The 17918-nt window shown below is 36.5% G+C and overlaps 1 protein-coding gene across 6 annotated transcripts in view; it reads right to left on the minus strand.

Annotated features, from left to right (window-relative positions):
- MYO9A (myosin IXA) overlaps nucleotides 1-17918 on the minus strand; it is a 205117-nt gene that overhangs the window by 178390 nt on the left and 8809 nt on the right. For 4 of the 6 annotated variants that reach the window (XM_023510049.1, XM_023510052.1, XM_023510050.1 and 1 more), the window contains exons 3-6: nucleotides 13029-13123; nucleotides 6680-6742; nucleotides 3832-3931; nucleotides 2464-2520 (exon numbers count right to left, since the gene is read on the minus strand). In XM_023510049.1, coding sequence (XP_023365817.1) covers nucleotides 2464-2520; nucleotides 3832-3931; nucleotides 6680-6742; nucleotides 13029-13123 — 315 coding nt within the window. Of the gene's footprint in view, nucleotides 1-2463; nucleotides 2521-3831; nucleotides 3932-6679; nucleotides 6743-12280; nucleotides 12524-13028; nucleotides 13124-17918 lie in introns of those variants that run through there. The other 2 variants (XM_023510051.1, XM_023510048.1) reach the window with 2 other exon arrangements.

Genomic DNA, 17918 nt, shown 5'->3' on the forward strand with positions numbered 1-17918 from the left:
CGTCTCAAAAAAAAAAAAAAAAACCTTTGGGCTGGCCAAAACAAAATCTCTCTAGTTCTAAACTCTCTGCTCTTTCCCATGCACCACTGTTGTATGAGCTTATTTAACAGAAGAACCCTTAAAAAGAATTAAATCACTATGTAAGAACAACAACAAGTCCCACATACAAAAGAATTTCTCATTACAATTCCTCTTGGGACCATTTATACAATTCTATAAAATATGTAAAGTGATGTAACACAATAGGACAATCCTTTAACAATCCTCTCTCCCTAGATATTTGAATTCCTGTAACAGTAGTAGTGACCAAGGTTAATCACATTAAGTTCTAGTAACTCAAAAGGAAACCAAGTTTAGTCTATCTCCAAATACACTATAAGGAGTGGCTAACAGGGAAGAAAAAACCAGAAGATAATCTACTTGCTTTTACTTATTAACTTCTGAGAAATAGAATCAGAAATCAATTTAAAAAAAAAAAGAATTAGAAATCAATTGAAGTTTGAACTGTTAAGATTTAAAAATAAAGTAGATAATGGTGATCAAGGTAATATTAAGGGAGTAGATTACAGCCACAAAGTCTTTCGAAAGGGAAAAGATAAGTAATGATTTCAATGGTGCCAACAACACTTACCCTGCACATACTAAGTATTAAACACTCTCTCAAGATCTTTATGTGCTCTGTCTAATTTAATATCCTTAAACAGATGGTGGGAGCAAAACAATTAAGTGATCTGCAGCAGGTCTCAAAACTAGTTCAGGGAATAAGCCAGCAATGAAGTCAGGTCAATCTACTTCAGAGCTCAAATACTTAAGTACTACTTATACTGTCTCTGAGTAATAGATCAACTCACCATTTCACCGTAAGCTCTGAACAGACTATCAACTCATCTTTGTGCAGACTAAGCGTACCATTCCCTACCTGCTTTCCCATGAGGCATGGACACTTGGTAGTAAGTCAAATAAGGAAAGAGAAAGCTTCTTAAGAATGTGAAATGACTTAAAATTTTTTATTAAAATTTACCACAATTTATAAATCTAATATTTATTTTCTAATATGTTAAATCCAAGCCCCAAAATTACTTGATTATGAAATGGTAACATGATTAAACTCTGTCTGAAGGAAAAAGTTATTATCCATATATATTGATCCTTTTGACTATGAAATAGGCTAGTTTTGTAATTAGTGGAGTTTATAATGACATGCAGTGAGAATGAAAGTTGTGGTTCTTTAAAGCAAGGACAAGGACATGTTATGTTTCCAGGAAGATATTTAATAGATTAATTCATTAGTTAATTAATAGATATGGGTAGACGTATATATGTTTTTAGCCTTTTACATCTGACCTAAATGCAGACTTAAAGGAAAATGATTTTTTGTGCTCTTTTTATAATTTCAAACTATCCTTTTAAAAATGTAACAAAGTCAAATTTATCTACTCATTTCAAATTTCATTTTATAATCCCCTTAATCACTCAATTTAAGATCCAAAATAATTTTATCTACGAACATTTCACACTTACTTTTGGGGAAATTTTATTAAGTCTATAAGTCCTTTTTCTTTTGAGACAGAGTCTCACTCCATTTGCCCCAGGCTAGAGTGCCCTGGCATAAGCCTAGCTCATAGCAACCCCAAACTCTTGAGTTCAAGCCATCCTCCCACTTCAGCCTCCCAAGCAGCTGGGACTACAGGTGCCCAGCATAAGACCTGGCTAATTTTTCCATTCTTAATGGTGACAGAGTCTTGCTCTTGCTCAGGCTGGTTTTGAACTCCTGCCTCAAAGGGATCGTCCTGCCTCAACCTCACAGAGTGTTAGGATTACAGGTGTGAGCCCCACTGCCCAAACTACCTTCTTACTATTTAAAAAAAAAAAAAAAAAATCAAAGAAAAAAATATGCATGCATCCATTCTGTAAAAACATTGTTGACAAATAAAACAAAAAGGATTCATTTTTTAAATAAACAATACTACTCATGATATGTGGGTAATGAAACTAATAATTTCAAAAACTGTATCTCAGGTGTCATGGACCTGTAATCCCAGCTACTCAGGAGACTGAGGCAAGAGTAGGGCTTGAGCCCAGGAGTTTGAGGCTGCAGTAATGATTACACCACTGCTCTCATGCCTGGGCAACAAAGTGAGACCCTGTCTCAAAAAAAAGGTTAAGATAAAAAAACTATAATTCATACAGATCCATATCAGTGCTGAAGAAAAAGGAATGCAATCAATTGATTGTTCATCAAAATAAATATTGAATGTGGACCAAACACTGTCGACATGAAAATATCCAAAAAAGTTAACTTACTGGTTTAAAAAAAAGATAATCAATGAAATAAAACACTAATTTTCTTCTTTCCTATTATTCTCCATATTTCATCTGATTTTATTCTGTCTAGGTCTTGAGATAAATGCAAATGATCAACATGAGGACCCTTCAACAGGAATTTTAGGTACTTATACTGACCGGCTCAGAGTCATAGTAATAATCATCCCAGCTCTGTCTGAGGGGTTTCTTTGTTATCTGAAAGTAAGGCAGATTAGTTAGGTAGACGTAATGGTTATTACATTATTTTCTAATGATTTCTTAAACACAGTGTGCAGATAGCACAAAAAACAAAGAAACAAAGTTTTCTTTGTTGTCCAAAGGAAAGTTATTTGGCATAGCTGCATAAACAAGAAATAATTAAGTAAATATTTAGATTCTGGGAGATCCCATACTACTCTTCCCACTCCATGCATGCCATTGTCCAGTGAATGATATTTATATTAACTGCTGAGTCCATGTCCCATGAATACTGATGTGATAACAAGAATATGTTATGGCCATTAACTACAAAAGATCCAGAAGGGCAGTAAAACTCTGGATTTGCCTAATATTAACAACTATTAACTCATTTATAGTAGACTCCGAATTTGTAAAAAGGAAAATCTTTAACCATCCAAATATAATGCAAATAGTTTAAACAAGGGAGGAAAAAACTCAGAAGCTAAATTAGCAACTTAAAAAAAAATCTACTAAATTCTATCCACTAAAAATGCCTAGTATTATATGAGAAAGTGATGTTTTGAATAATTAGACAAAACAATATAGTGAAAAGTTATGAGATTTACTCCTTATTATGGAAATTTAGGGATGAATTTTGAGTTTTGAGGAGAGATCCAAATTTTCTAAGTCATTTGTCTTTGATGAATTTTATAATGACTATAACTATAAAAATCTTTATATGCTAAGTTGGTAACATCATATCATGTGAAGACATGTGTTAGATTTCAAGGCATGCAAATCAGGGTTCAAGTAATCCTTTGCAAAGCATTAAGCATGAATCATTAGTAACATTTAACATTCTGGGGTCTGTAAAAAGGAAATCACTTATAAACAGTTTTTATTATTTTCTTATAGAACTCTCACAAAAAACATTTTTATGAGAGTGGTATAATTTTTAGATTTGAAAACTATATCACATACATTTTTAGGTTATATGTATTTATATACAAGTTAATATCCATCACCAGGTTTGGGAATGAATGCTTTTTTTTTTTTTTTTGTAAGACAGAGTCTCACTTTATTGCCCTTGGTAGAGTGCCATGGCATCACAGCTCACAGCAACCTCCAACTCCTGGGCTTAGGCGATTCTTTTGCCTCAACCTCCCGCCACAATGCCTGGCTATTTTTTGTTGCAGTTTGGCCGGGGTCAGGTTTGAACCTGTCACCCTCAGTATATCGAGTTGGCACCCTACCCACTGAACCACAGACACCACCCATGAATGCCTTTTTGAAGAGGTAAAATTTAATAATGTCCTACGCTTCAAAATGCATTTTACAATCTCTTACCTGATTGAGATAATGATATTCCTCTGGTTGCTTAAGGTGGAATGCTGATCTTTCTTCTTCACTTGCTCCAGCCAGCAAGTAATAGAATACATGATAGTTCCTGATGTGAACAAAGAGGTATAACTTTCTAATGAATATGATTTATAATTACCATTTGGCAAGAAAAAAAGCAAAAATTAGTAAAATGTATCTATTAGCTTAGCTTTAGTTTTTAATACAAACATGGCAAGTTTCAATATTTAGGAATTCCTACAAATTGGAATTATGTTTTAGATGCAAATATAAAAAAGAAGACTGAAAGCAGCAAAATGACAGAGTGAGGGCCTTTGAAAACTCTCTCCTCCATAAAAACAAACAAGAAATCTGGCAAATTTTTCACAATTAACTTTTCAGAACTGTGGAAATTAGCCAAAAGCCTAGGAAGAAATCCAGAGAGTGTTCAATTAAAAAAAAATAAATAAATAAATAAATAAAGCTAGTTTTTCTCAGTAAAAACCGCAGAGGAATTTTAACTTACCCTATTCCATCCCCTGTTCACCAAGTCAACAGTATCCTGGAAAACCAATGGCGTACACCAGAAGACTGGGAGCCACCAGAAGAGGCTTAACAGGGTTGGAACTTGTTCAAAGTTCCCTAAGAAATACTTTTATTTTAACTGTCTAGTAGTAACCTGCAAGAAGCCATATTCAAGGCTGACATTATAAGACCTAATTCAGACTTTGTATAATGCAAAACTCTTTTCCCCAGAGGCATCTGTAGAAAATAATGTAGGCAATTGTTGAAAATGTTTGTTGCCTGAAGTGGTAGATAAAAGTTAAGCAAACAACAAGCTAGCCAAAAAACTAAAAGGAAAAGCTAGTGACTGGGATCTTCATATATGGTTGAACAGCTCGAATATATTAATGTTTCCTAGGAATCTAGAATGCCATATGGATATGTAAGGCTGTGCCCTTACCCAGCATTGTACTCTTAGAAAGGATTAGATGAAGTTACCTCTCTCTAATCTTGAAAGGTCTATACAAGCAGAAAGTAAAGAAGAAAGTGTATTTGTAAAATGCCTAGCTCAGTGCTGAAGATGTGACCCAATATACACAGAGGATCCTATGGAAAAGACGAGGAAACTTACTGTTTCCAAACATTTAGAGAAATCTCTGTTCAGTCATCACCTGACAACTAAGCTAAACAAGTAGCTACGTCAACTGCCACACTTGAGAAAGAATACAACCTTTCCGAAATTAGTTCAGAAACTAACCAAAAAAAAAAACCCAGTAGGAATAAAAATAACGAACACAAATCCTGAGAACTCATTTCCAGAGTTGCCACATTGTATTATTTTAAATGTCCAATTTTGATGAGTCATGCAAAGAAACAAGTTAAGTATAACCCATACCAAAAAAAAAAAAAAAAGAAGATCGCTTCTCAGACTTCTGGCTAAGATCAAGTGCAAAGAAAAGGGAAGAGAAACAGTACTAACTATCCCAGAGAAACCCTGGACATTAGACTTACTAGACAAGATTTCAATCAGTTACTTAAATATGTTCAAAGAACTAAAGAACTAATATTGAATGAACTACTAGAAGAAAGTATAAGAATGCTGTCTCACTAAATAGGGACTATTAGTAAATACATAAAAGAACAAATCAGTGAACCTAAAGAATAAGCAAATTTGAGACAGGTCAGTTGAATCTAGTCTTGAGGAACAAAAAGAAAAATGAATGAAGAAAATTGAACAGAGTCTTAGAGAACTGTAGCTACCATTGAAAACACCAATACATATTCCTGTTCAGAGTCTCAAAAGGAGAAGAACGGAAAAAATATCTGAAAAAGTAATTTAGGACTGAGTGCAGTGACTCACTCCTATAATCTTTGCACTCTGGGAGACTGAGGCAAGTGGACTGCCAGAGCTCAGGAGTTCAAGACCTGCCTGAGCCAAGAGAGACACCCTGTTTATTATTTTAAAAAAGAAAAAAAAATAGCCAGGTATTGTGGCAGGTGCCTGCAGTCCTAGCTAGTTGGGAGGCTGAGACAAAGAATAGCTCGAGCCCAAGAGTTTGAGGTTGCTGTGAGCTGTGACACCACAGCATTCAACCCCATGGCAACTGAGTGAGATTCTGTTTCAAAAAAAAAAGGAGGGGGGAGTAATTAAATTACCAAAAGTTTCTCAAATTTGATGGAAAACACTTGCACATCCAAGCAACTCAATGACTCCAAGAAGGATAAACTCAAAGAGTTCCATATCAAGACCAACCAAAACTGTAGAAAAGACAAAGCACCAAGAAAAAAATGCTCCATCAAGGTATCCTATTTTAAGATTAATAGCTAATTTCTTACCAAGAACTTGGTAGAGAGATAACATATTCAAAGTGCTAAGAAGGAAGAAGAGTTAATTAAGAAGTATATATCCAAAGAGAGTGCAAGTAAAACACTTGAAGATATTGCCCTGGGAAAATATTTTATGAGGAAGACCCACCCTCACCCCAGCAATTGAAGCAACACCAGAAATATATTACTGGGATCTGATCAAGCTAAAAAGCTTCTGCACAGCTAAGGGCACTGTAAGTAAGGAAAACAGACAGACTTCAGAACCAGAGAAGATTTTTGCAGGTTATGTTTCCAACAAAGGACTGATAGCTAGAATCTACCTGAGAAACTGTTTTCTTATTCTGATAAAATCTCCTCCTGGCAGCCTCTGAAAAACCACAATGGTCTGCCCATGACAGAAATAGCAATTATACATAAAGCTATGCACGAAGTAAACTGAATTAAGGGTCGTAATAAAAGAGCTTAAAAGTCAATCTGTATGAAACAAATCTTAATTTGATCTAATTACACAAATAAAAATATGTACCGTTCATTATGCTCTTGATAAACGAGTCTGGACTTCTCCAGTAGATATTTTTCAACATAGGCACTAGAAAAAAAGTAAAGTGGGTTGCTATCAATAATAAAGTTTAATTTGTTGAGAGACAATGCAAAGAATACTATCCAGATCATTTCAGCACATTTAGTATTCTAACTGTGTTATGGATACTGTTACTGCTATTCATGTTAGATTCATTAAGGTTATAAGTGGGGCTTTTTTCATTTAAAAAAGCAAAATAAAATCAGAAATTTGAAACATAGTACACAAGATCCCCAAGATTCAGACTCTACATTCTTGGATGGCGCCCGTGGCTCGAAAGGGTAGGGCGCCGGCCCCATATGCCAGAGTTGGCTGGTTCAAACCCAGCCCCGGCCAAAAAAAAAAAAAAAAAGAGTCAGACTCTACACTCTTTCTAGGCTCACATACCACTATACATTCTTCCAGACATTATACTTTGGCTAGACTACTACTTAAAGATAATACTTTGTTTCTTTATATGTTCTTGCTATTGTCACAGTCTAAAATATATTTATTATTTATTGATTTGTTTTGTAAGCATTCATTTACAGGCATTTACTGTTCATTTACTAATAACAAGGAATATGGAAATAAGTAATACATGTGTATACTACCTGTTCTGAAACGGCTTACAAATTCATGGAGGAAATAGATAAACTAGCTATCATACTGAGTTGACAAGGTTTATCACAGAGCAATAACCAGGATATGAACCATACATCAAGAATGATACCTGACAGTCAACTCAAAAAGAAAAAAGGATGTAAGGAAGAATCTTAGTGGAAAGAGGATCTATAACATAAAATTTAAAAGCTTTAGACTACTAAATACAAATTACTTAGCACAAACCTCTTTGGAGTCAAAATCTGCCTCAAGCTGTGTTTTCCCCATTTCTCTCCCATCACTTCTTCTATACTCAGTCACTCCCTAATATAGGCTATTCCCTCATGTATGCAATCCACTCCTGACTGCACTGCTCATATTTTTCCTTCTATTTCTAATTCCCTAGTCTATTCTCCAGTTTCTGTCCAGTAAATTTCATGCTTTCATTAAAACAATAGCTCAAGGCCAGGCATGGTGACTCATGCCTATAATCCTAGCACTTGGGAGGCCAAGGCAGGTGGATTGCCTGAGCTTACAGATTCGAGGTCAGCCTTAGCCAGAGCAAGACTGCGTCTCTAAAAAATAACCAGGCATTGTGGTGGGCACCTGTAGTCCCAGGTGGGAGGCTAAGGCAGGAGGATCACTTGAACCCAAGAGTTCGAGGTTTTGTGAGCCAAGACATCACAGCACTTTACCAAGGGTGACCAAGTGACTGTCTCAACAAATAAAAAAAATTAAATTAAAAATAAAACAGTGCTCAAATATGCTTTCACAAATCCATTATCACGACTACCACCAGAAATTAAAATTTATTAGTACTTCTTCTGAATTATCATTACCACCTCTAGTCTAAAGTACTGCAACAGGCTCTTATCTGTTTAAAATGGAAAAAAGGAAACAAACATGAACTAAAATGTTAAATCCTCACAACCACCCTATATGGCAGATACTATTGCCCCTATGGTACAGGTATAGAAACTCCATACATACATACCTATGACACTTTAATTAATAAATTAGGCACAGGAAGAGAATAACACAATAACTAATAATAAAATAGAACAATTATAACAATATACTATAGTACAGGTTATGTGAACATGATGCCTCTCTCAAAATATTGTACTGTACTCACCTATTTTCAATAAACTGAAACCTTAGAAACCAAAACCATGGATGCTGGGAAACTAGGTAATACCAACACACTATTTCCTGGACATCTCTCTTTCCCAATCTGTGAGTTATACTGCTACAAGAGTTACCTACATATAAAGTAAGATCTAATTATGTTATCCTTTTACTTTTACTGAATTATGGAGCTCAAGTGAATTCAAGGAGTATCAATTCACTGTACGGGTGAAACAGTAATTATATCTGAGTATTTTTTTTAAATATAGACAAAGTCTTGCTATGAGGCCCACGCTGGACTTAAATTCCTGGAATCAGAACCCCTGAGCTCAAGTGATCTTCCCACCTCAGCCTCCCAAGTAGCAGAAACTAGAGACACCTATCACTGTGCTAATTGCATTTTTTTTTTTTAAATAAATTCACTGACACTAACACTCTGGTTTCTCTTCAGATCATATAAACCTTCTTTTTTTTTTGGAGACAGAACCTCACTCTGTCACCCTTGGTAGAGTGCTGTGGCATCACAGCTCACAGCAACTTCAAACTCTTGGGCTTAAGTGATTCTCTTGCCTCAGCCTCCCAAATAGCTGGGACTACAGGTGCCCGCCACAACGCCCAGCTATTTTTTTTTTTATAGTTGTCATTGTTGTTCAGCAGGCCTGGGCTGGGTTTGATCCCACCAGCCCCAGTGTGTGTATACACTGACACTAACAAACAGAGGAAAGGGTACAGATGAAGCAAATTAGGCAAAACTAGATCATTGCCGAACCTGAGTGGGAATTCCTTATATACTTACCTTTACTTTTGTGTATATTTGATATATTTATAAGTTTTTACATCAGCTTCATGGTGTCAAAAGGATAGTTATTAGGTCATCAAATATGAAATGTTTAATTTCAAATCAATAGTTTATTATATCTCAAACAAGAAGTGGTACAATTTATCAAAGTATGTACTTAACTATTGACACATGTTATCTTAATGGTAGGTGTTTACAAAAGCAACAAAGAAGCATGGAAAACAAGTGACAATGAAATAATGAAGGGCATTTTCTGCAGCCTGTTGAAAACAGAGTATTTTTCCTTGCAAGAAGTGGTCCAAAGCCTGGAAGAATTGGCAGTCAGTTGGTGCAAGGCTTGGCAAATATGGTGAATGACAGAGTTTCCAAGTCCAGCTTCTCTAGTTTGAACCACATTTGTGCAACACATGGTCAAGTGTTACCCTGCAAGAGGAGAGTGGCCTGTCTCTAGTAACCAAACTCAGCTGCTTAATCACAAGCATCCTCATCATGTTGTCCAACTGGCTGTAGAAGATATCCTCTAAAATCAGTCGACCAGATTTATGAAGCTATAGTGGTTAATACCAGCACTGGCCCACCAAAGAGACATTAGTTTTTTTAGTAAGTATTTAGTTTGGGATTGTGTTTGGCACTTTATCTGTATTCAACCATTATGATGAATACTTGGAATTGTCAGAAGAGTCCATTTTTCATCACACATAACAATATGGTATAGAAATGACTCATCTATATGTTATGACAGCAAAGAAAGGCAAGCTTTAAAACAATGTCTCTTTTGATGCTCATTTAATTCCAGCAGCACCCATCTATCCAGCTTCTTTACATTGTCAATTTGTTTCAAATGGTCCCATACTATTGGCATAGTAACAATAAATCTTGCTGCTAATTCACATGTAGGTTGAGATAGGCTTAAGACAGATTTCCTTCCACTACAGTTTTTAGCTCATCATTATCTGCCTTGGTTATCTCAAGTTGCCCATGTGGTTCATTTTCAAGATTAAAATCACCAGAACTAAACTTCTCAAACCAACAATGTACACTGCATTCATTAGCCTCAATCTTCCCAAACACTTTATTGATACTTTGAGTTCCATAATGGAACTCTTATTTGAAAAGTTTTGACTTATTCATGGCTTCACAAAAATTATTCTAAAAAAAAACTTGAAAGTTAATTACAAGCCTAAATGTGCGTTTGAAAAGATGATGTACCTTCACAATAAAAATAAAACAAGAAGTGTCAAACCTAAATGTCAGAAATACCAACCATCAAACTTAGTACACAAGGAAATTGGACATTTCATACTTAATAACCCCATACAAACATTAGAGCTTTAGCTGCAGTTTGATACCGACTGATCATCATGTCCATACTCCAGAATCATTGAACATGTCTCCTCAAGTATCCCAAACTCTTAATTCCATTTACTTGTTAATGCCAATTCCTTTATCAATGTGATTTCCCACGTCTGCTTGGCAAATTTTCAATACTCAAATTTGATAACAGCCCAATAAAACCAAGCCATGGAAAGATACAGAGATACCTTAAAATACATACTGCTACAATACTGTATGATTCCAGCTATACAACATTATGGAAAAAGTAAAACTATGGAGACAGTTAAAAAGATCACTAGAGATTAGCACATATCAAAGGGACAAATAAGCAGAGCACAGATGATATTTAGGGCAATAAAATTACTCTGTATTATACTCCAATGGTGAATACAGGTCATCTGTCATTTGTTAAAACTCAGAATATACTCACAGTGAACCTTAATGCAAAGGACTTCAATTAATAAGAATGTATTACTATTGGCTCATCAACAAATGAACCACATTTATATAAAATGTTTATAACAGAAAACTGTGGAGGGAATTTGAAGGGATATATGGAAACTCACTGAACGTTCCACTTATTTTTGCTGTGAACCCAAAACTGCTCTAAAAAAAAAAAAAGGCTGCTAATTCAAACAAACAAAAAACTACAAAAACATTGCTAGCTCAACCCAGGGACTATGATCATTCATCACATAATAAAAAACATAGTTGTAACTAAATTTGCATATAATATAATGATAGAAATGATAATGTAGAAAATGGAGTTGCTTTAGGAAATACAGTAATTAAGGAGTCAAATTATATGTCCAGCTTACTTGAAAAAACAATTTGTTTTTCAATTATAAAATTTTAACCAAATACAGAGAAATATAAAACACCCTGGTTCACATAAAGGAGTTAACTCTCACACTTCCTTTGCTAATATTTGTGGTGAGGCCCTTAAGATGTCTTTGGTATGATGTGTAATTTTAGGAGACTGGACTAAATTTTGGGTGATGGATGAAGAAGAGACCAGCTCTGTCGTAGGTAGACTGTGTCTCTAAAGAAGGCTGAGCAGGGAAAATATGTGTGTGGTAGAGACGGTAGAGAAGAGTATTCTTGGGAACATATTTTTAGCATATTTAAGCATATCTAAGCATATTTCCTTAGCATAGGAAAGATATCAAGGGTCTTTCCTTTAGCTTCAAAGGTCTGGATCCAACTGTGAGCCTTGATTTTGATAATAGCTTAATTCTTTGATCTGTAGTAAGTTTTCTAGTAGGTTAGTGACTTGGGTTCAATGCCCATGAAAGAACATTGATCAGTGTTCTTTCAGCTGTCATTGAACATGCTTTGTATCCATTAAAGGAAGTCTTGACAGAAACAAGGAAAGTCAGATGGTCAGTAAGTCATTAAAGGCTGCCACCCAATAGGAGCTGAGGTCAGTGTCCAGCAAGGAACACCATACACAATGTGGAGGTGGTGGCAGTGCTGGGCCTTAGCCTCTCTCTGGTTCCCTGGAAGCAGAGAGGAGACTCCTCCATGTCTCTCTCCTCCCCCTGTAGCCTGAGGCAGGGGAGGCCAGGTGGCCCAACTGGCTGGAGGTGGGTCTGCTGCTCTAGAGTGGGTATTCTCTTCACAAGGATATGCAGACAGTTCGATCCCCAATAACACAAGTAACTTTTGGGCTGGATAATGCAGGGTAAACTACTATACTTTACCATGTTTTGATGAAGTTGTGTATACATCTCCTTCCAATTTGCCTTCTCATTAGTTTCTTCCAAAGTAAGTTATTAAAGCTGTGACTGATGTTTTCCTCATAATGAATCCTCTCAGGGCACTGTGTAGCCATCTCTTCAATTAAGACTTAGAAAACCAGCGCTATGGCTGCTGGACAGCTCCAGGAAACTGCTGAAGGATGACTGTGGCAAGACTGATGCCAGTAGGGTGTCACAGTCATTAGCATTCCTGAGCACTACCCGGCTCTAGGTCTGAGCAGACAGCAAAAGGAGCATCCTGAGAAAGGCTCTGACAACAAGTTCAAGTTCACACTCCCTGAGGCTCCCCCACCTCAAAGCCTAATGCCCTACGTACTGTGCACAGGGCTGGGGGGGGCGGGGTTTGCTCGCAACTCCCTCTCTCTCCTCCCCATGCTCATAGCCTGCAGCCTCTTGAAAACAATTTTTTTTAAATGAGTTTTTTTAAAAAATGAATGTATGTATAACATAGAAAAAGCCATCATAACAAATTGTTAATGACTAATAAATCTAGGTTAAGGGTATATAAGTGTTACATTAGTCTCACAATTCTGAGGTTTCAACTCCCCAACCCCCCGCCAAAAAAGGTCAACAAAACAATTTTAATACAGACACCAGTGTCTGTAAAAGACCAAGGCATAGTTTACAAAGGAATAATGACAAAAATAAAAATATGCTCCAAAAGCTACTATAGCTATGTAGCAGTACTTACCCAAGTACAGTGCCTGTTTCCTGGTAATTTACTTGAATAAACTTGCCAAAACGACTTGAATTATTATTATGAGCTGTCTTTGCATTTCCAAAGGCCTGTCAAATAAACAATTCTGATTAGTTTTACTTCAATTTTTTCTTTCTGGAAAATGCTGCTTAGGTCAGCTCAAAGAGACAAAATTCTAAACAGATAGTAGAAACACAGTTCAATTATATGTTCAGACTCATAATTCAGGTAAAATAAGTAATTAATAACTGAAAGAAAATCAAGTACATTTTAGAAATCTTCCTGCTTTAGCATCCCCAGTAGTAAGGACTACAGGTAGGCATCACCACACCAGGTTAATTTTTTTAATTTTTTGTAGGAATAGGGTCTCACTTGTTCTTGAACTCCTGGCCTCAAGTGATTCTCCCTCCTCAGCCTCTCAAAGCACTGAGATTACAGGTCTGAGCCACATGTCCAGCCATTAATCAAATCTTAATTTTTAAAATTTCATGCTCATTAAAATTTGGATTTCTCATCCACATTCCAGAGCCAAAAATAACATGAGCTCTAACATGTATACTTATATATATGTTCTTTAAATCCTGCTAAACTGAAATAACAAGGGGCTAAGAAAAGAAGAATTACAGCTTTAGAACAGTATAAATGAACTGATGTTTCACTACATAATGTACTAAACCTTTATTATGCCTATTTAAAACAAAGCTATAGTACTCATTACAAAAGAATATAACCTGTAAGTTTGCTAAATTATTACCCAAAATATATACCTTACAATGGAATACTGCCCAGAAATAAAAGTAAACTAATCTGAACATCAACAGTGATTAATATCAGACATGCTAAGCACAAGAAATCAGCACATCAGAGGTTATTTGGGAAATGGAGTGGGAATGGGAAATGTCTACATGGAGATACGAGTTATGATGAATATGTTCTACAGCTTGACTGTATGATGGTGGTTCCATGTACATATACATTTATCAAAACTCATCGTACTATACATTTTATTACATACAAATGTGTATGTTTCATTGTTAAGTTGTATCTCAATATAGCACAATAAATTTATTAAAATTAAAATTTTACAAAACTGGGTGGCGCCTGTGGCTCAAGGAGTCAGGCGCCGGCCCCATATCCCAGGGGTGGCGGATTCAAGCCCAGCCCTGGCCAAAACTGCAAAAAAAAATTTTAGAAAACCAAAGCCACTGCCCACACCTATCCCATTGACACATTTGAAGGAACAAAACTAGAAAAGAGAGAGTTACAGATGATTCATTTCAGAGCTTTTCCTTTTTTCTCCTACTATAATGATCTCATAGAAATGGCATGCCCTCTAACTCCAAAACCTAAACCAGTCATTTACAAAACACCTCCTAAATGCAAAGCTGTTTGTGCTAAACTGTAATTGTGCAAAGTGCACATAAACAGACACATACACACACAAAAGACAGGCTGAGAAGGTAAACTAAGTTGATGACCTAACAATTACATTTCCACTCCAGTAATTCTCAAAGTGTGGTCCCATGACCAGAAACATTAGTATTACCTGAAAATTTGTTAGAAATGCAAATTCTTCGATCCTTTATAAAACTACTAGAAGAGAAACTGCAGCAATTCTGTGTTTTGATAACCCCTTCAAGTGGATCTGATGCAAGCTAAAGTTTGACACCCACCATTCTTATTATGGATGTATTTATTAAATTTCTGTGAAATTATCTTTCATTGTTTATTATTCTATAGTGATAGTAGTAAACATACAGATTCATAAAAATCTCCAGAAATGCCCCTTATGAATATTTAGATTCCACCGAACCTAAAGAAGGGATGGGAAAAGCCTAGGCTCTTAGGCCCCTCCAACCCATCTATGAGCTATACATACAAAAAGGCTTGACACTGGTGAGTTCTGAATGCTCTGAATAGTTTCTCCCTTCTGCCTTTTCCATCATAGCAAGTCTTTTCCAAGGAAATGAGAAAACTCATTCATAGCACAGAGTCTTAAAATGTATAATGCTGATTTCATAAAAGAAATGGTCACTTAAATCTCAAATGGTTTATATTTCAACAAAAATTTTTTTAAAGGCTTGGAGCTATGAAACATACTTCTATTTTCATATATGACACTCTCAATCCTACCCAGTGCTTCAATGTCAACAGTCAATCAGAGGCTTTCTTGCTACATAAACTTTGACTGGAAAAAACTCCAGAGTGATGTAAAGTCATCTAAAGCCACTCTTAGAGATAGCCTTGCAATAGATACTTCGCCAAACAGGTATATGGATGTCAAATAAGCATGAGAAAGCATGTTCAACATCACTGGCTACTACAGAAATTGGATTACGACCACAACGATGGGTGGCACCTGTGGCTCAGTGAGTAGGGCGCTAGCCCCATATACTAAGGGTGGCAGGTTTGAACCTGGGCCCAGCCAAACTGCAACAAAAAGTAGCTAGGCGTTGTGGCAGGTGCCTGTAGTCCCAGCTACTCAGGAGGCTGAGTTGGAGGTTGCTGTGAGCTGTGACACCACAGCACTCTACCGAGGGCGACAAAGTGAGACTCTGTCTCTACAATAAATAAATACCACAATAACATACCACGAAACACCTATTAGAATGGCTAAAAGAAAAATTGACAATACCAAATGTTGTTGAAGTTGCAGTAAGAACTGGAAGATTTATGTAGTGCTGGTGGAAATGCAAAATGGTAACAGCAAATCTGGAAAACAACCTGATAGTTTCACAAAAAATTAAAAGTACTTAGGCCGGATGTGGCGGCTCATGCCTATAATCCTAGGACTTCGGGAGGCTGAGGACTGCTTAAGCTCCCAAGTTCTAGACCAGGGAGAGCAAGAGACAGACCCCATCTCTGAAAAATAGCTGGGCATTGTGGCAGGCACCTGTAGTCCCATGTACTCGGGAGGCTAAAGCAAGAGTTGAGGTTGCTGTGAACTAGGCTGATGCCACGGCACTCTACCAAGGGCAACCAAGGGCAACAAAATGATACTCTGTCTCAAAAAAAAAAAAAAATTAAAACTACTCTTTTTTTTTTTTGAGACAGAGCCTCAAGCTGTTGCCCTGGGTAGAGTGCCATGGCATCACAGCTTACAGCAACCTCCAACTCCTAGGCTTAAGTGATTCTCTTGCCTCAGCCTCCCAAGTAGCTAGGACTACAGGCGCTTGCCACAATGCCCAGCTATTTTTTGGTTGCAGCCATCATTGCTGTTTGGTGGGCCTGGGCTGGATTCGAACCCACCAGCTCACTCTTATAAAAAGAGCAATCCTACTCCTGAAGTGTTTACTCTAGAGAAATGCAAATTTATATATACACAAACATCTAACCACAGATATTATTATCAACTTTACTTGTGACAGCCAAAGCTTGGAAATAACTAAAATGTCCATCAACAAATGAAGGCTTTAACAAGGCTTTAACTGTGGTACATCGTACATCTATATAGTAGAATACTATTCAGCAGTGAAAATATACAACCAATTGCCATATTAACAATCTGGGTGAAGCTGAAAGATGTAACATTGAGTAACAGAAGTCAATCTCAAAATTTTACATATTATATGATTCCATTTATATGTCATTCTCAAAAGCAAAAATTCAGCAACAGAGAAAAGATAAGTAGTTGCCATGAGTTATGAGAATATGGCAGAGTATGGGATGTGAAGATAAGAAATATCATGAGGGAGTTTTATGGAACAGAGAAACTATTCTGTATCCAAATTGCACAGTTAGTTATACAACTTAGTATGTTTTAAAATTCACAGAACTTTATTGTAAGAGTATTTCTTATGATAAAACTTTTAAACCTAAAAAAATAGTAAGTCATTCAAAAATGAAGGCCAAAAAGCAAAAATTTCAGACATACAAACTGGACATACTCATCACAAGCCAATCTGCACTAAAAGAAACGTTAAAGGAATTCCTTCAAGCAGAAGGAAAATGATACATTAAAATACTGACCTACATAAAGAATGAAAGATAGCGATACAATAAAAAAAAAAAGATAGCAGAAATGGCCACCACATTAGTAAACTACAAAATATATTTTATTACTTAAATCTCTTGATCACTGAAAGAAAAGTTAGCAAAAATGGCAGAGTAAGGACCTCTGACAATCCTCTTCTTTATAAAAGCAATGAGAATACTGACAAATACTGTCAAAGTCAACTTTCTAAGAACTCTGGAAATTAACCAAAGGCTTGCAGCAATCCATGGTAGAGGACATTTAATCAAGAAAAACAGCTGAGTCTTCATAAGTAAAACAGGTATTGAACTATCCCTCTCTCTAGTCCACACTGTAGAGAAAAATCAACCTCCTACAGTACATCCTACAGCATCCATTTTGTAAAGCATCCTAGAAGCCATTGGAAAGCCCTGTTCCTCCAGATCATGGGTCCTCAAACTTTTTAAACAGGGAGCCAATTCACTGTCCCTCAGACCGTTGGAGTGTCGGACTGCGGACCCTGGGATGAGTTGGCTGCTGAGCAGGATAGGCAGTGGCAGCAAAAACACCTGGTGGACCAGATAAATGTCCTAGGCGGGCTGCATGTGGCCCGCAGGCCGTAGTTTGAGGATGCCTGCCCCAGACAATCATCACAATTTGACTGGTCTAGAATTTCCCTGGAAAAACTCACTCAAAGGGTTGTTTTACTTTCAACTTACTCGGAAATCACTCACTGAGCCTTTCCACACCACCCCCCAAACTGTGCTACATGTTTAAAATACTGCAACTGCCTGCTGTGGCAATAACATGGTAAGGAGGGGAAAGAGAGAGAGAGAGAGAAGAAAAATTAGCCGAAAAACTGGTGAGTAATAAATATGAAGGGGGCTTTAAAAAGATAGGAAATATTCCAGGGCATGTAGAAGCCCATGTGA

The sequence above is a fragment of the Otolemur garnettii genome, unplaced genomic scaffold, assembly GCF_000181295.1.
Source record: "Otolemur garnettii isolate 467f Iridium unplaced genomic scaffold, OtoGar3 scaffold00011, whole genome shotgun sequence".
Lineage (NCBI taxonomy): Eukaryota > Metazoa > Chordata > Mammalia > Primates > Galagidae > Otolemur > Otolemur garnettii.